General features: G+C 46.5%; 1 protein-coding gene across 1 annotated transcript in view; it reads right to left on the bottom strand.

Annotated features, from left to right (window-relative positions):
- The window catches only part of prkg2 (protein kinase cGMP-dependent 2), a 221,626-nt gene that overhangs the window by 110,022 nt on the left and 91,868 nt on the right, over window positions 1–19,736 (bottom strand). The window contains exons 2-3 of the mRNA XM_038791780.1: window positions 15,130–15,663; window positions 1,083–1,249 (exon numbers count right to left, since the gene is read on the bottom strand). Coding sequence (XP_038647708.1) covers window positions 1,083–1,249; window positions 15,130–15,663 — 701 coding nt within the window. The remainder of the gene's footprint in view (window positions 1–1,082; window positions 1,250–15,129; window positions 15,664–19,736) is intronic.

Raw genomic sequence — 19,736 nt, 5'->3', positions numbered from 1 at the left:
AAGAAGAGTAGGGAGTTCTCCAGTTGTCCTGGCCAACAATTATCCTGCAACTAACATATAAAAACAGATGATCTGATCACTTATTTCATTTCTATTAGTGAGAGTTCACTGTTTACAATTGGCCATCAGCTTTGCTACATTGCAGGAGTGACTACATTGCAACAAGTACTTCATTGGTTGTAAAACGCTTTGGGAGATCATGCGAAAGGCAACATATAAATTCAAGTCTTTTTTTTTAGTTTTTATGAATTAAGGAGATTATTAATTCTTCACCCTGATACTCCTGACTTTAATTTTACATGATTATTACATTTTAGCTCATTGAAAACTGATAGTGTGGAATAATAACTCTATTCACCATGTACAGTAAAGAGACTAGTTTATAATTTTTTACAAATACTGACTAAATGATAGCCTCACAGATATTTAGTGGAGGTTTTCCTTTCTCCTTTTCTTTCATAAAAAAGGCAGCAGTGCAGCAAAAGGGCAGGAAATGGGCCTGCTGTCGCTGTGACTATCTAATGTTCCCCTGGGGCTACCTGCCTGAGGCAAGTGGTCAAGTTAGCTTTTCCCGTGACATATTCAAGGCTCCAATTAGCATTTTAGGAACGCACTGGTGGAAAAAAGAATTCAAAAAATAACATTTCCGGATTTGTGGGGATACGAGGAACGTGGGCACTTTCCCAGATCCCACGAACCAAATTGGGCACTGCTGCTCTAGTTTTCCCCTCGAATTTACCGTTCTTGAGACCAGCCAAGACTCCCTCACCCTACTCCTCCCCCAAAGCTCCACAGACCTACCTTTTTTTTTGCCGGGAGGCTGACGGAGCTGGGCGATAATGCAGTGGCTGCGTCTCAGCAGCCCATCGCGCACATTTTTACCTGTGGCTTGTGGACTGAGCAGGAACGGGTCCCTGGCCCTCAAAATGGACTCACTGCAGGGCTAATGGATGCTCTGCTGATTGGTCACACAAAGTCTGCCCACATGATGATATGACATTCGGTGACTAGAATAATTCCTCCCCCGCTGTAAATTCAAGAGTAAATTCCAAAATGTTACAAAATTCCACAATGGAGAGTACCTGCCAACACGAAAAGATGGTTGCCTGGTTCCCCTTGCTTAATAACATAGTCGCCGTGTTGATAGTTTTTCTCGTACATACACTCCACCATGTCTCTGACATGCTGTGTCTCCAGCCGCTTCAGAAACTGATTCTTGTTGAGGGCCTCTGTTATAAGCTTCTTCATTCTGTCATGGAAACAATATAGCCTGTTACACCAGAAAGTGTCCTTCACGAAGCATAATTTATCCTATTATTTTTATGCAAAAGACTGAAACAAACTATCAGTTTTAGTTGGACGTGGAGCTCAGCGGCTGAAGGCAGTAGGTAAGTAGTTGCATCAGCTATCATTATTACTTCAGCCACAACAATAAGCCCATTGAAATGAAATGAAAATCGCTTATTGTCACGAGTAGGCTTCAATGAAGTTACTGTGAAAAACCCTTAGTCGCCACATTCCGGCGCCTGTCCAGGGAGGCTGGTACAGGAATTCGAACCGTGCTGCTGGCCTGCTTGGTCTGCTTTAAAAGCCAGTGATTTAGCCCAGTGAGCTAAACCAGCCCATTCATATAGCATCTTCAATATGGACCTAAAATGGGAACAATGTGGGCCAACTTCAATGACCAATATCCTGTGCTCCAAGGATATTTGAAAGACACTTTACCTAACAATAGGTTGCACCATTTTTCATGCATCCCACGCAACCATCTAAAACAGGCATTGGAGCCCTAACATACGTAAATATATAATGCTCCTCCTTCTGCCCCTCCTCAGAATTGGATTGCGTTCTGCTGAGTAGGCACTGAGCCTGCCTTTTTTTCCACAGTCCTGGATCTTCTTTTTTTTTCCAATTAAGGGCCAATTTAGCGTGGCCACTCCACCTAACCTCCACTTCTTTTGGGGTGCGGAGGTGAAACCCACGCAGACACGGAGAGAATGTGCAAACTCCACACGGACAGTGACCCAGGGCCGGGATTCGAATCCGGGTCCTTGGCGCTGCAGTCCCAGTGCTAATCGCTGCGCCACCTCCCTCCCATTGGGTGGCGTCCAGGTAGTCAGCATTGGGTGGCGTCCAGTCAAGCTGTGAACCTCTGCCAAAGGCTAGTGTCTTGTTCCAGGGAAATAAAATTACTATGGGAACAGATGAAAGGCTACCTTGAGCACCACTAGCTGTGGGAAGTGAAACAACATTAATCTCATAAGCAAACCCTGGTGTATTTACTTATGGACCCCGACTCTGTTGGGGGGAGGGGTGTGGGGTGTTGAGGTGGGGGAGGTCCCTTGTTCAAAAGCACTCAGTGCGTGATTAAGGCACCCTGCATCGTCCGGTTGCGGAAGGGGGGGGGGGGTGTTTCTTCTTGCCTGCTCTTGCTGTTAAATTCTACCATCTCTCCCAACACACCTCACCCCTCGACTCCCTTCCCACCAACACTCACCTGTGTGCTTGGATGCCCGCTGTATCCCTTGGATGGGTACCACACTGGCAGCTGTCACTGCTTCCCCTGTGACGCTGCTGAGTACAGAAGAGCTGTCAGCCTCTGACTGCCTATCCTCAGCCAGCGGGACCTCCACCCCTGAGGTTCTTGTTCCTGGGGGAAAGGACGCAGCTGGCCTGTCAATTGCCAAAGAGGCACAAAATATAGTGGGCGTTCCCGAAAAGAGGCAACACGGGGTTCTCACCAGTTCACCAGCCGGAAGCTGAGACCCGCTCGCTTCCAGAATATTCCACCTATTGTCAATGTATCAATGCTAACAAAACCTCTCAGAATTTTAAAGATCTTTCTTAGTCACCCCTCAGCTACCTTTTTTCCAAGTGACCATAGTCCCAGCCTGTCAGTCCACTGAGGTGCAAAGAAGATTTTCCAGAATAATGCCAGAACGGAGAAGTCAAACCAATCAGGAATGATTGAACAGGCCGGCACTTTCATCTCTAGAAAGGAATAACAAAGTGGGTACCAAGTGGCTGCCCAGATCTTCAGGCATTCCCACTGGCCCTCCTGGCTGTGGAGCCCGTCTGCCATCCAAAACTGAGAGGGTTCCTGAAGCCTCTTAACTTGCCGCCGCCTTCAAAATTTCCCTCAGGATCCAGTGGCTGGTATTTCCAGGCTCCCAACCCACATTTCAGCTCAATGGCAACATCAGGAGCAGTGAATGAAAATCCAGCCCTGAGGGCCAGAGAGAAAGACATAAATAGTTCATAAGATATAGGAGCAGAATTAGGCCATTTGGCCCATCAAGTCTGCTCCACCATTCGATCATGACTGATCTCATCCTGGCCTTGACTCCCCTGTCCTGCCCGTTCTCCATAACTCTTCAACCCATTACTAATTACAAATCTGTCTAATTCCTCCTTAAATTTACTCACTGTCCCAGCATCCACCGCACTCTGGGTAGTGAATTCCACAGATTTGCTACTTCTTATCCTGAGACTACGGGACTAAATTCTCCGATTTTGCGGCTATGTCCGGAGGACGTGGATGGTCTTACGCCCAAAAGGTTAGTGGCTCCCCCGCACCGATGCTCCACCCGGTGGGCAGCAAGCAGCCACGCCATGTAAAGCCCCAGGCTTTACCTACAGATACGGACACAGAATGGCCGCGTCCGTGGCCGTGCATACGCCTGGCGGGGGCCAGCGGCGGTCACGCCTTACAACATGGCGCCGGTCTACCGTGGACCCGGCCAGCTAGATAGTATTCCCCTGTAACCCCCTCCCCACCTCCGGACCATCCCTCCACCAGACCCCGCCAAAGCCCCCCCTGCCAGCGAAACGGCCCTCCCCCCCCCCCCCCCCCCCCCCCCCACAACTGTGGCCCTGCTGGACACAGTCTGCAGCCGCCACTCCAGGTTCATGAAAGTTGAGAGGACACGTGTCCCACACCGTCGGTAAGGCGGCCCATCGGGGGTGGAACATCAGGGGAGGGCCTCAGTTGATGTCCTAAGGCCGTCCCAATGGCGTGAAATGTACTCAAGGAGGTTTTGAGGGGGCGAAGCATCCGAAAAACAGCGCCACCCCTGATTTCGGCAAAAAATGGATTCTCCGGCCGATTGTCGAACATGATTTTGGCGTCGGCAATCGGAGAATCCAGTCTTCTATCTCTTGTTCTAGAGTGCCCCACAAGAGTAAGCATCCATTCCACGTCTACTTTATCCATATCTTTTATCATCTTGTGTACCTCAATTTGATCTCCCGTCATTCTTCCAAACAGTCGAGAGTATTGGCCTAAACTGTTCAATCTCTGTTTATACGGCAGTATTCTCCATTCCTGAGACTATATATTGATGCCAGGACAGTACTCGCAGACTTCTACAACAGCAAAACTGCTGCCACACCTGGACTGATTCAGCGACCATTGAAGGGCTAGCACCAGCACCACATGGAACACAGTAAATTCCAATGAGAAGTGGTGTGGGATTAGCCGGATTCATGGTTGACGCTCAGGAGGCCAGTCCTTGCCCTAGTCGGTGAACCTGGAGGCGATCAGAGCATCCCGTGCGCATTGGCCCAGACGCACACATTGTGCGGCCTCCCATGCCTGCTTGGGGTCCATGTCCTGACCATCTTTCCCCTCCCCCGCATCCTCCTCATTGGAGGAGACCTGGTGTTCATCCTCCTTCTCCAGCACGTCACCGCTCTGCTGCGTGATGTTGTGGAGGACGCAGCAGACCGCCATGTTGAGGGCGACCCTCCCAGCACCATACTGGATGGCCCCTCCAGAGCGGTCCAGGCACCTGAACCGTATCTTCAGGATGCTGAACTACCGCTCAATCACGCCCTAGTCGCTGCATGGGCATCATTGTAGCGGGTCTCCACATAAGTCGTCCTCCGGATAGGCCTCATCAGCCACGACTGCAGTGGATAACACCTCTCGCCCAGGAGTCAATCCCCCAGCCATGGCGCACCTTGAAGAGGCCGGGAATCGTCGTGTGTGCCAGGATAAAGGCGTCGTGCACACTGCCCAGGTATCAGGCGCAGACGTACATGATGCACATCTGATTGTCACACACCAGCTGCTGGTTCATCAAATGGATCCCCTTTTTGTTTGTGAAGAGCAGCCTGTCATCTGCGGATGCTCATAGGACAACATCGATCAACCCCTGTACCTGGGCCATGTTGGCAATGATGAGAACCCTGCTGCCCTGGCATCCTTGAAGTGGATGTATTAATCTGCCTGGGCATTTAGGTCTCCGTGACATTGTGGACGCACCTGTGCACCGAGCTCAGTGAGATCCTGGTGAGGTTCCCACTCAGCACCTGGAAGGACCTCACGGCCACACTAATTCTGGTGACAGGTCAGCTGCGGTCTGCGGGGTTCCAGAGGGGTGGTCTGGGTGTGCTCCCAAATGACCAGATGCTCTGTGAACATTTACAGGACACAGTGAACAGTCATCAGAGTAAGCAGCCAGGGGTGTAACTTGAACGCAATGGTGTCTTTTTAAAGAAATACTGTAGCAATGGCAGTCCACGCCCGGCTACCCAGATCATGAGAGGGAGACCCCGAGTCCACTACGCCATCTCCAGGTTGATCCACGTTATTCCCCCAGATCTGGCAGCAACACACCAGCAAGCGATACAATTTTTAACGATTTATAACACTCTAAATATTTTTCTTACCTTCTCTCTCCCCCTCAAAAACCCAGTCCCCGTTTTTAAATACCTGTTGTAAACCGTGCTCATGGGACGTCCGACTGACAGGGGCAGAGCATCACTGAGGCCTGGAGAATACTGAGTCAAATCCGGTAATTGTATGTTAACGCATATATGCCAGTTTTGCATGCCAACGCTGGCACTGGAGCCACAAGCGGGACTCTGGAGCATGGAGTCAAGTTCAGCGCTGAACGCGAATCTTGTTTTTCGGTGGACGCCCGATTCTCTGCTCGATCTCGTTCCGCTTTTCTGGTGTCACGGGGCGGAGAATCCAGCCCAACGCTTCTTTCAGCAAATCCATGGAAAGGTTGGGTAGAAAATGTTTTGAGGGTAATGAGGTCTTCAGTATGTTGCCATGTTTCCTTTGGAACTGAGTAGGAGGGCGAGGGGTGTGATTGTAATAGGAATGAGTAGGGATGTAAAGTAAGAGTGAGGGCTTGGTGAGAAGTGCAAGTGATTGGGAAGAGAAGTGAAGAATATTGCTGAGGACCACATTTTCCTCATAATTCCCACTCGAAATGCAGACTGCAGCAGTTGCTATTTTCTTTCCCTGGCATATCAAGCCTTCCACCCCCCCCCCACCCCCACTCCCCTGCCAACCGGCTCCCCAACCACTTCCATTCAAGAGAAAAAGTACAGACAGAAAGTAATAGATTAGGATCGAACAGGAAGCAAAGGTTTTGTTCAGAAGAGAAAGAGGCAGACGAAAGGAGGACAGAGAGAAGGAGCTGTGTGACAGGACACAGAATGTAGTGGTTCATGGAAGTTTTTTGTGCTGGAGAAAGGTATGTAGTGGAGCTCCCTCGGGGTCAGTTCTAGGGTTCCCGCTCTTAGTGACCGGTACCTTGGTGTACAGGACATAATGTCAAAATTTGCGGTTGATACGAAACCTGGAAGCATTAGCAGAGGATGGTGTAGAACCTCAAAAAGACACAGATTGGTGGAATGGGTGGACAAGTGCCAGATGGAATTGAAGGCAGGGGAGTGTGAAGTGATTCATTTTGGTGGCAAGAATGCAAAGAGACAAAATAAAATAAAGGGTACAAATGTAAAGGGCTTGCAGGAACAGAGGTGCCTGCATGTACATTTACATGAATCATTGATGGTGGCTGGGCAGATTGAGAGAGCAAGGTTAATGAAGAATACAGTGTTCTAGGCTTCATTAATAAGGCACAGACTATAAAAACAAGGGAGTTATGTCAACTGGAATATTGCAGCCAGTTCTGGGTACCACATAGGTGGTAGAGACAGAGTACGGAGAGAGTACAGAAATGGTTCACGAGAATTCCTCATCCCAGAGATGAGGAACTTCAGTTCTGTCGAAAAATTGGAGAAGTTGAGAATATTTTGCTTGGAGAAGAGATGATTGATAAAGGTATTTAAAATCATGATTGGTCTGGACAGAGTTGGGGAAATAATGATCCCACTGATAGAAGGATCAAGAACAAGTGGGCACAGATTTAAGGTAATTGGCAAAAGATGCAATAATGGCAACACAAGGAAAACCTTCTTCAGGCAGCAAGTGGATCTGGGAAGCACTGCCTGAGAGTTTGGTGGAGGCAGACTCAATCAAGGCGCTCAGGAGGAAATTGGATTGTTGTCTGAAAAGGAGGAATGTGCAGAGCTTCAGGGAGAAGCTCCAGGTAAATGACTCCCCAGAGAGCAGGGAAGACACAATGGGCCAAATGGCCTCCTTCAATACTGTAACAATTCTATGATATTCAGCAACACTGTGTGTGACTCTGCGAGTAATATATTTAAAACCTATATCTGTACACACTTCACAATATGTTTCTCCAATATGTTTGTGTCAATTATTTCGTATTTTAAATTCTTATGTCCACAGTTATGGTAAGAATTGCCATAATTCTTATAATTGCAATTGGTATAATTGCAACCTTTTACCAGTCGTAGCAAAGTAGTGATTTTATATCATCCAGCTCCTCGGCCTATATTGTATAGAAACTCAAATATTCTAATACATTTGATTTTGAAAATCAAAGCCTTATATAAAAATGAAGACTGAATATATATAGATTTAAAATGGGGGAATATTATATATTAAATACTTGCATGGCACATTTCATGGTAGTGTATAAACCACTTGTTACTGGAAACACTGGGCGCGATTCTCCGCTCCCACGCTGGGTGGGAGAATAGCGGGATTCTCCCACCCCCCCCCCCCCCCCCCAAATGGCATGTCGCGTTTTGCGACACGCCGGCTCAGAGAATCGCGGGCCGCCGTTTTTCACGGCGACCCGCGGTTCTCCGACCCAGATGGGCCGAGCGGCCTGCCGTTCCCGACCGGTTCACGCCGGCGGCAACCACACTTGGTCGCTGCTGGCGTGAAAAGCACGCCAAAGGTGAGTATGGGGCTTGTGGGGGGCGGAGATGGGAGTGAGCACCACGACCGTGCTCAGGAGGGGACTGGCCCGCGATCGGTGCCCATCGATCGTCGGGCCGGCGTCTCAAAGGGTCGCACTCTTTCCCCTCCGCCGCCCCGCAAGATCAAGCCGCCACGTCTTGCGGGGCAGCAGAGGGGAAGACGGCAACTGCGCATGCGCGGGTTTGAGCTGTCAGCCTTCGTGACGTCAGCCGCGCATGCGCAGATTGGAGCCGGCCAACCTGCGCATGCGCGGCTGACGTCATTAGGCGCGCCGTCCGCGTCATTCTCGGTGCGCCGGGCCTTGACGTCAGCGACAAGGCCCGTGGCCGAGATTTAAGGCACGCCCCTCCTAACCCCCGGGGGGGGGGGAGAATAGGGGGCAAGGAGCGGCCTCCGACGCCGTTGTGAACCTCTCCGGGTTTCATGACGGCGTCGGGCCTTGCAGAGAATTCCACCCACTAGCTCATATTCTGACAGATTTTCCTTACCAGACATGTCACACCTTGTCATATCACAGGGTGCTCATATATATTTTCCCCAAAAATGAATCCAAATGCTTTCTGTCAGTAACTAAAATGAAAAGCCGCTAAACAAAACTGGAATTCTAAACAATAGCATATTCTGCACTCACATGATTAGATTTACCCGATGTTTATGATGATGTAACTCCCCTGAAAGGTTAAGGCGTCTTTGCTGTTCCTCAGTGACCTGCTGCACTTTGTGTTTTAATTTTTTAAATAATAATCTTCATTGTCACAAGTAGGCTTACATTAACACTGCAATGAAGTAACTGTGAAAGGCCCCGAGTCACCACATTCCGGCGCCTGTTTGGGTACACAGAGGGAGAATTCAGAATGTCCAATATGTCCAATGTCCAACAGCACGTCTTTTGAGGACTTGTGGGAGGAAACCGGAGCACCCAGAGGAAACCCACGCAGACACGGGGAGAGCGTGCAGACTCAAGACAGACAGTGACCCAAGCTGTGAAGCAACAGTCCTGACCACTGTGCTTCTGTGCCGCCCATGGTATACTCATACAAATGTTCGCCCGCTAAATCTCTCACAATTGTTTCAAAATAATTCCCCACAAATAATATCAAATTTACTAGTTTGTTGTGTCTGGGATTATCTCTTTTCTTTTCAGATAATTTTATCTCCTCCCTTCCTCTCGTTTCACCTTTTTGTAATGGAGGTAGATTAACCACTGTTCAATTGACCGGGCCTGGTACGTCACCTATTTTAAGAGCGTGGAACACTTTTGCTATATCTATTGTTATTTGCATACTGCCCAGCAGAATATTGATAGAACAATGAGCGGTCTGGAAATCTATGTCCTCAGTGTGGGTTGTCTCACAGTCCTGGCTACCAGCTGTTAGGACTAAATTGCTCTTCACAGATATGTGCTAATGTCACGTAGGCATTGGTCCTTGATCATTTTATTAGGTTTATTTATGCATATCCCTGTACTGATAATAAACGAAAAGGAACAATTAACAAACACATTCAAAATTGAACTAATATGGGATATTCAGTGGTTTACAACCAATAAATACCCAGTGTCCTCAGTTTAATATATATTTATCAGAATAGAATTTCACAAGAATAAATTAATAATCCAGGATGTAACTAAATCCGGTAAACATTACTCTCGATAATCAGAGATTGTGGAAATCTGCTGCTCAATAAAATGCAATGCACACAGGGGAGGCTACATTCTTTCCCGAGTCTGTGATGAACGTTGATATTTATATCTGTTCCAGTAAGGTTTTCAAAACCTAGGTTATGGTGTATTTTTGCTGCAATAATATTGGGCTGGATTTGAGCCCATTTGCATTTGATTAACGGTCTGGACACCAGATTCTCTGCACCTCTGTGATGCCTGGCCCGCTCGGCCAGGATTCACGTGGCCGTGGATTGGCATAAGCATTTTCCAGCATTGCCCTGATGCATTGGACCTCACAGTGGGTCAATAGGATAAGTATTCAAGGTTGGTGCCCCAAAAGTTCATCAGAGGCCACCCCCCACAATGCAAATCCTGCCTACCCCACCCTCAGCCACCCTCATCAATGACCCCATCCAAAACAGGTAACAGGATTTGAAATGGAATCCCAGGAGCTCGCCATCATGCATAAATTAGCATGACAAGGGAGAGTGAATCGCTCTTTGGTGAAATCCCTAGCTCCAGCACAGACCAGGAGCGATTCTACTCTGGCAGGAGAACACACTCTCCCAAACGGAGAATCCTGCCCATTATTAAAGAACCTGGGTTATGGCATCCAGACTGTGTGTACTAAAGCTGAGCGGCCTGGTAGGACAGTAGATAGCATTGTTGCTTCTCGGCTCTAGGGTCCCAGGTTCGATTCCCGGCTTGGGTCACTGTGCGGAGTCTGCACGTTCTCCGTGTGTCTGCGTGGGTTTACTCTGGGAGCTCCAGTTTCCTCCCACAGTCCAAAGATGTGCAGATTAGGTGGATTGGCCATGATAAATTGCCCTTAGGGTCCAAAGGGATTGGATGGGGTTGCTGGGTTAGGTATGGGACAGAGATGTGGGCTTAAGCGGGGTGCTCTTTCAACGGGCCGGTGCAGTCTCGATGGGCCTAATGGTCTCCTTCTGCACTGTAAATTCTATGTCCATTTTATGTCTATGTAATTAAGAAGTTGTTTAAAAGTGAGCTCACCATGGTTTCTAATAATTTACTTGTTTACATGTAGAGGGCTAATGGAACATTGTTATGATTGCTGGAGATTGCCTGGAGTGTAAATAATTCATGGGGGAATGGTGCCACAGGTCATGTGGCATCTTAGTGTAATATAGATGATGTAATTAATGGGAAGAGCCAGGTCTGACTGTAGTTTTTGCAGTTTACCACAGGATTTCAGTCTGACAAGGGAGAAGGATTTTAAGTTGAACTGCAGTTTTGCCAAATGCTGCTGGGTTGAGCAGAAGTGTATTGGTTCAGCTCTTGAAAGGGTCGCTCTCCCCAAAGTTATCTCCACAACTAAGCAAGTAATCTGTTTGTTAACTTTATTTATAAATGGGCAGCAAGGTGGCACACTGGTTAGCATTGCTGCTTCACCAAGCCGAGGACCCGGGTCCAATCCCGGCCCTGGGTCATTAGCAGTGTGGAGTTTGCACATTCTCCCTGTGTTTGCGTGGACCTCACCCCACTATCCAAAGATGTGCAGGGTAGGTGAATTGGCCACGCTAAATTTGCCCCTTAATTGGAAAAAAATAATTGGGTACTCTAAATACATTTTTTAAAACTTTATTTATAAGTGCCATTTGAATTGTATGGGTTTCTTAATTGGAGTTAGTAGCAGGTATAGATAGCAAGTTCAAGTTTTTCCTTGTGTTTAAGAACTGTCTAACTGCTCATTGTAAAACTATTTCTTTGATGTTAATGTGATTAATTCTGTGTTTAAATTAAAGTTTATTTTAACATAAAAGACGCGTGTTGGTCAAAGTCACCATTCCTGGGGTGAAGTGTCCTTTCCTCAGTTTACTAATTTTAAAAAAATTGTTTGGGGTTCTTGCCTGGCATCCTAACAAATGTTAGGGTCTGATCTAGCATCCTAATAATTCCTTAATATATTTGGAGATGGACTGACTAGTTAAAGTCAATAAATGCTCAATTGAATCTTAACATTTTCCTGTTACATTTAGTTATACCTACAATCAGGAATTTTTAAAAAATCAGATGGCTTGCATTGCAGTATGTGTGCAGCAATAATGCTACTGAATCAGATGCTAAGATTAGCAATAATTTTGTCCTTAGCACTCAAAGGACAGAGCTGGACATGTCAGTGGATCAGAGACACTATTGTTTTCACTGATCAATCACAAGAGGGCCTGAAGAAAGGGGCCTGCAAAATATTTTCCAGTTTTTTCTGTCAGTACTTCAGAATTCTAGCACCTGCAGTATTTTGTTCGTGTCTCCTCATAAGGGGATGCATTTAAATTATTTTTGACTTTCCTCCTTCCGGGGTTCAGATCACAATCCTTGCCTGGTCGATTAGGTAACGCCCACGACACAATGTACAGCCAAACCATTGCCAGACAAACCTCTGCCAATGAGATTGAACAGGATGCCAAGGTTATACAGAGACTTTTAAAACTGGAGTGAAAGCTCAGGGATGGGAAGTAAGTCAACGTTAAGGGCAAAGTTTGTGGTGAGCATAACAATCCATGTGAGTCTGGGAATAATGGTGTCTGGGAAGTGTTCCAAGGCTACTCTGGGAATTCTACCCGTCTTGCCCATTGACCCAGTGAATCCCAAATCTGCTGACATGAGAGCAGACATGTGTTCCCTCATGAACCTCGTAAAGTGCCCACAAAATTACAGAGCAAATGCTACCCTATATTTAGAATTGTTATTTTTCTGCTTCAACCCGCACTGTGACAGTGCGCTGTGTCGTGTCTCTGACAGCATTACAGGCCAGGTGCCCATTCCATCTCCAAGGTGTGGCCACGAGCTCCATGAATGGAAACTACCTTGAGCCTGCATTTGGAGGTGGTGTCAACAGCAGAGTAAACCACCAAATGAGAATCTGAGCCACACAATTTCAGGACCTTGAGTATGAGTCGGCACGCTGATGCTGCTCTACTACTGGTCAAAACGGTGTAGAGATAGAGCTGATTATCATCAGCATCCCATACCACATGCCTACAGATGCTGTCATCAAGAGGTAGCATGTGGATTTGGAGAAGGAGATGAAGTATAACCCTTTGGGGGTCCTCTTGAGATGAGAGTTCAAAGAAGTGAAGTACCAGGATGTGCTCAGATAGATATTAGTGAAATGATATACAAGCAAACCTTGCTGGACATCAGAGAGGTAGTGGAGGAGTACCGTATGAGCAGGAGGTGAGGGCAGGATAAGGGTATGTATGGTACTCTAGTGGTTATGCTACAGGACTAATAATACAGAAAATGTGAGTTTGAATCTAACAATGGAAGGTTCAGAATTTTAATTTACCTCCAATTGTAAACGAGGAAACTTTGTCCCAAAACGTTAAATCTGATAGTAATACAGAGAGTATAGGTTTAAGGACGCAGACGCAGCACATAAGGTTTACGTGGCGCTTATTTTCCAAGATTTCTTAGCATTGATGCTCGATTTGTGAATTCAGTAACTTTAATCCAGTGAATAATTTCAACCAGTTTTGTGATTAATGTCATAATGGCTCAATATCAGAACCACTAAATCTCCAGCTGGCTGGACTGAAAATTGCTCACTTACCTGTATAAATTTGTTTTGGTTTGGAGGGGGAGTGGGGTGTGTAGGTAGTCAGGTGCTATTCGGGTCAGGTCAGAACTTTAGTTAAGTAGTTAGGGGGTAGTTGGGTGATCAGGGGAGTAGCTGGGTCAGCTTGAGGGCATAGGCAGGACCAGCCTGGGAGTCAGGGGTTTGGGGAGGGGGTATTAGTCAAGTTGGGCTGGGGGTGGCGGGTAATTGGGTGATCAATTGTGCAGTTACCCAGATGTTAGACCAGCTTTTAATCTGTCAAACATTTCCTGGGTAACCATCAAGGCAAGTCCTGCGAATCTTTCCCAAGTTTCAGACTCCAGCTCAGGGTTGGAGGCACTTGTGCAGGTTTCCCAGCAGGGAAATTGTCCAACATAAGTATAAGCTTCCAGGGCAATTCCCACATAGGTCTGCATATCAGGATTTCCACAAGGTCCTGACGTACATCTTCAGACATATATCCGGTCTCCGACGATCACGATATCAGGAGATTTGGGGCAAAGTTTCTTCACTGTGAATTTCTCAGGTATTAGCACAAAGTCCAATGAGTGTCACATTGGTGTTGACAACCACTTGCAAAGAAAGAATCACCTCAAATAAACAGAATCGCAGAATTCTACAGTGCACAAGAGGCCCTTCGGCCCATCCAGTCTGCACTGGCGCATGAAAGGCCCTGGCCTGTCCACTTAATCCCACTTGTCAGCACTTGGCTCATTGCCTTGAATGTTATGATGTGCCAAGTACTCATCCAGGCACTTTTTGAAGGATGTGAGGCCTTCAGCCACTACCACCCTCCCAGGCAGTGTATTCCAGACCGTCACCACTCTCTGAGTAAAAAAGGATTTTCTTTAAATCCACCCTAAATCTCCCACCCCTCACTTTGAACTTGAGCCCCCTTATAAAGACCCTTCAACTAAGGGGAACAGCTGCGCCCTATCCACCATGTCCATGCCCCTTATAATCTTGTACACCTCGATCAGGTCACCCCTCAGTCTTCTCTGCTCCAGAGAAAACAACCCAAGCCTATCCAATCTATCTTCATAACTTAAATGTTCCATCCCAGGCAACGTCCTGGTGAATCTTCTCTGCACGCCCTCCAGTAATGTGGCGACCAGAATTGCACACAGTGCTCGAGCTGTGGCCTCACCAAAGTTCTATACAGCTCCATCATGAACTCCCTGCTTTTGGAATCTATGCCCCGATAGATAAAAGCAAATGTCCCATATGCCTTTCCTATTAACCTGCCCTTCTTCTTTCAGAGATCTATGGACAAACACGCCAAGGTCCCTTTGTTCTTCAGAACTTCCCAATATCAGACCTTTCACAGTATACTTCCTTGTCAAATTGCTCCTTCCAAAGTGTATCACCTCATACTTTTCAGGGTTAAGTTCCATCTGACACGTATCCACCCATTTGGCCATCCTGTCTATAACTTCCTGCAACTCAAGACACTCAACCTCACTGTTAACTATCTGGCAGGGAAATTGCCCATCAAAAAACAACTTCACTAAGTTCATAGTACATGAAGAAAATAGGACTTGGATTGATGTTGAAGCTATAAATAATGATAATCTTGGGATCTGGCAAAGATCAAAAACTGCTTGAGCTTAATTTTTGGCATTTTACGATTTCATCTGAATCTCAGAATTAGAATGCCTCTCAATCGCTCTCAATACTTAATCTTCGAGGTTTACACATATGCTGTATGATCAAAATATTAATAAACAAAAATACTTTAATATGTGCTTGTCACGTTGCAAAAAAAGCAGAGCAATGTGGAAGGCAGGCCATTACCCTGAATCTTTTCGAAACCTGGCTCTTTCCAAAGAGAACTCTGGCAGTTTGTTGGAGTCATATGTTCTGGTACTGGGTTCTGCAGACACACCGTCCTTAGCGCCTCGCCTTCTGTTACCAATGTCTTTGAACAAACCTGTGCACTGATTCATAATCCTATTCGCAGATCTAAGCGGTGATGGTGAGGACTGAAGAAGGATTCCACACTGAGTTTTAACTACATCCTGCAGTTTGTTCAGCTGAATGCATTTGGCTTGTAATTCCGCCGTGATTTCAGCAATTACCCGGGTTTGCTTTATAATTTGGTTTTCCAGTTCTTGTATCCTGCACTCATTCTCGTTCAATTGGTCACCTTTGCTTTTATTTTCCAGTTCAAGTTCTAATAATCTGTTTTGCAGGATTTCTGCTGTGGCTTTAACATTTGCACCAGAGTCCCTCCAAAGCTTTGAGTTGTTGGAAAGGTTCACCATGTGGTTCTCCGGCTCTCGTGGTTGCTTGGATTTCACTAAGCCATTTCCCATTATGACTGGGGATCTGCAAACATACAAACAACAATTTTCATGAGCTCTAAATCCATGCAATCTCAATGCCTGAATCAGTACATGTAGAGAGGACAATAAATGACTCATATTGATCTTATTGGTTTGCCTTTCACAATGGTAATAAGTCAATTGATAGTAACGTAATGCATGTGGCTTTACCGTGGCTTTACTGTTCAGGTACACAGGGGGAGAATTCAGAATGTCCAATTCACCTAACAAGCAAGTCTTTCGGGACTTGTGGGAGGAAACTGGAGCACCCAGGGAAAATCCACGCAGACACGGGGAGAATGTGATGACTCCCCACAGACAGTGACCGAAGGCGGGAATCGAACCTGGGTCCCTGGCGCTGTGATGCAACAGTGCTAAGCACTGTGCTACCATGCCGCCTCACAAAAGAGTAGCTACAATTATGCTCTTTGCCTTTTTCCAGCTCCCTCTATCCTCCACAATCAGTTATTCATCAGTCAGAATCTCAACATGCCCCAGTGAATCAGTGAGTACTTTTTAAGCACTTTTGCATGGAAAATGTGATTGTTACATACTTCAGCTTATGGCATCTTTGATTTTGCTACTAAGATAGCAAGCTACTAAGATGGATGGCATGGTAGCACAGTGATTAGCACTGTTGCTTTATAGCGCCAGGGTCCCAGGTTCTGTGTGTTTACTAAAGCTGAGCGGCCTGGTAGCACAGTAGATAGCACTGTTGCTTCTCAGCTCCAGGGTCCCAGGTTCGATACCCGGCTTGGGTCACTGTCTGTGCTGAGTCTGCACCTTCTCCCCATCCCGGTGTGGGTTTCTTCCGGGTGCTCCGGTTTCCTCCCACAGTCCCGAAAGTTGTGCTGTTAGGTAATTTGGACATTCTGAAATCTCCCTCCGTGTATCCGAACAGGCGCCGGAATGTGGCGACGAGGGGAAAAACTTGTGACAATAAAGATTATTATATGATCAAGGGATCAACAATAGTTATGACTGGAAAACTTCAAATTGACTCCTGGGCCTCAATTTTATGCGTTCAGTAAAATCAATGCAAAGCCAACTAGGAACATGGCGAATTGAATCTATGCAGTCTCACAGGGTTGAATCATCTGAATAATGAGCATAAGCTCTGAGCACATTGTTACCCTTGTCACACCATTAAGTGCAAGAGGACAGGCAGAGACAATCGAGCTAGCAACTCAAATTCAAAGGGATATAGCTCATGAATGGCAAGCAAGTGGCTACAAATGTGGACAATCATTGTTGTAAGGGTCCAAGATCGATTATGCTTGCCATTCTTTGTGATGACAACTGTGTGGATAAAGATGTGCCAAGCACAGGTTAATTGAAAACCACTGAGAAGAAAAATTATGGTTGTGGTGCAGCAACCAATTTACTTAGCACAGTGGGCTAAACAGCTGGCTAACCACTGTGCTACCTTGCCGCCCAGTGCTGCCAGACAGGAAATGTACAAATCTGTGAATCGCTGCTTGAAGTGAATCATAGAATCATAGAATTTACAGTGCAGAAGGAGGCCATTCGACTTGAGTCTGCACCGGCCCTCGGAAAGAGCACCCTACTTCAGCCCATACCTCCACCTTAGGGGCAGCACGGTAGCATTGTGGATAGCACAATTGCTTCACAGCTCCAGGGTCCCAGGTCCGATTCCGGCTTGGGTCACTGTCTGTACGGAGTCTGCACATCCTCCCTGTGTGTGCGTGGGTTTTCTCCGGGTGCTCCGGTTGTCCGGCTCCGGTGTCCAAAATTGCCCTTAGTGTTGGATGGGGTTACTGGGTTATGGGGATAGGTTGGAGGTGCGGCCCTGAGTAGGGTGCTCTTTCCAAGAGCCGGTGCAGACTCGATGGGCCAAATGGCCTCCTTCTGCACTGTAAATTCTATGATAATCTATGATTATCTTCCTAACCCAGTAACCCCACCTAGACTTTTTGGACACTAAGGGCAATTTAGCATGGACAATCCACCTAACCTGCACATCTTTGGACTGTGGGAGGAACCGGAGCAGCCGGAGGAAACCCACGCCGACACGGGGAGAACGTGCAGACTGCACACAGACAGTGACCCAAGCCAGAAATCAAACCTGGGACCTTCCAGTGCACTACAATGCCGCCCGTGGGGCAACATGAAATCATCTTTTCCCCATATTGCTTACCAGATGATTTAATTTTGCAGGACCAACTAATGTTCTTGCTCCATTAACAGTGGCTGTAGCTCTCTGAGACGTAAGAGTATGTAATAGCAGGTCTGTAAATAACTACCCTCTCTCTGCAAGTGAACATTTTATGTTGAAACTGACCGTTGCTGTCGGCTCTGTCTCTTCAAAATTTTAGAGGTTCCTACTTTAAAATACTTTCCATTCAAACAAACAAGGCTAATGGTAAAAGTGACTACAATATAAAGAAAAATCAAGAGAGCTGTGAAGTATAAGGCTTAAGGACAGCCTAATTCACCCTTTCCGTAGAAATTCTTCCTCAGAGTGCCTCAATTCAGAACACATCATAAACCAAAAGAGCAAAGATCAAGTGATTTATAACCATAGTCCTCACGCTTACAATTAGTTTAGTACCACATGTTCCCAGGCATTTAATGGCAATAATAAAAGCAAAAGACTGTGGGCGCTGGGAAACTGAAATAAAAACAAAGTGCAGTTCTGGCAGCATCAGTGGAGGAGAAACAGAGTTAACATTTCGAATATGACTGATCGTAACAAGAAAAAGAGCCATATTTGACTCAAAATATTAACTCTCCATAGATGCTGCCAGACTTGCTGTATTTTGCCAGCTCTTTCTGTTTTTTAATTTAAAGGTAAATTCTGGCTTTTCCAGAGCTGAAGTGGATAAAAGAAGCCTTTGGTGCACTGCTAAGCTAATTGGTCTGAAAGATTCCAGATCCAATCCCTATTCTGACCTCCACCTGGACAACACTGTGGGTGTCAGTATTAGTGTCATTAAAATTGATTTTAAGGCATTCCAAGTGTGAACATCAACCTCTCGGCCCCGCGGTCAGTCATTCCAGCTCCAGCAGCTGTGATAACGGAGGAAGCTTCTGAATCTATACATACGGCCATCAGTATGCCGTGGCCCTCCAGACCCCAAGCAGTCAAATGATGGCTGCCAAGGTCATCCCAAGCTGCAGGGATGCCCGATAAGCAGCCTTTCTCCAGCTAAGCCCAAGGGCTGCACCTCGTATGAGCACATGTAAGCAGATTAATAAAATAAACTGTCCACCAAATACATGGCACAAGTCAGGAATGTGAGGGAAAACTCCCCACTTGCCTGGATGAGTGCAGCTTCAACAACACTCAAGAGGTTCAACACCATCCAGGACAAAGTGGCCCACTTGATTTGTATCCTATCCACAAACATTCACTCTCTCCACCACCGATGCACTGTAACAGCAGTGTTTATCATTTACAAGATCAATTGCAGCAATTCACTCCTGAGGCAGTCTCTTCCAAACCTGATAGCTACTACCGAGGACAGGGGCAGCAGATATATTGATATTGATATTTATTGCCACATGCACCAAAGTACAGTGAAAAGTATCTTTCTGCGGCCAAGGGAACGTACACAGTACGTATATGGTAGCCAAAAGAATAATTGACAGAGTACATTGACAAATGGTACGTCAACAAATAGTGATTCGCACATTGCGAAACAAAGGCCATAACAAGCGATGCATGGGAAACACCACCATCTGGAAGTTCCCTTCCAAGCCAAAAACCATCCTGATGAGGAAATATATCACTGTTCCATCACTCTCGCTGGGTCAAAATGCTGAACTCCCTCCCTAACAGCACTGTGTGTGTACCTACACCTAGTGGAGTACAGTGGTTCAAGAGGGCTGCTCACCACCACCTTCTGGAGGGCAATTCACAATGGGCAGTAAAAATGCTAGCCAAGTCAGCGATGCCCACATCCCATGAACAAAGAAAAATGGAAAGATTTTAAATGGATCTGCATGATGAGTACAATCCTTGCATTTATATCACACCTCTCAGAAGCTTCCTAAAGTACTTCAGAAAAAATGAATCACACTGTAGTGTAGCAGCCATCTATTTTGCCCAATGCC

Source organism: Scyliorhinus canicula, chromosome 3, assembly GCF_902713615.1.
Source record: "Scyliorhinus canicula chromosome 3, sScyCan1.1, whole genome shotgun sequence".
NCBI lineage: Eukaryota > Metazoa > Chordata > Chondrichthyes > Carcharhiniformes > Scyliorhinidae > Scyliorhinus > Scyliorhinus canicula.
This window is presented reverse-complemented; position numbering and strand designations above follow the sequence as displayed.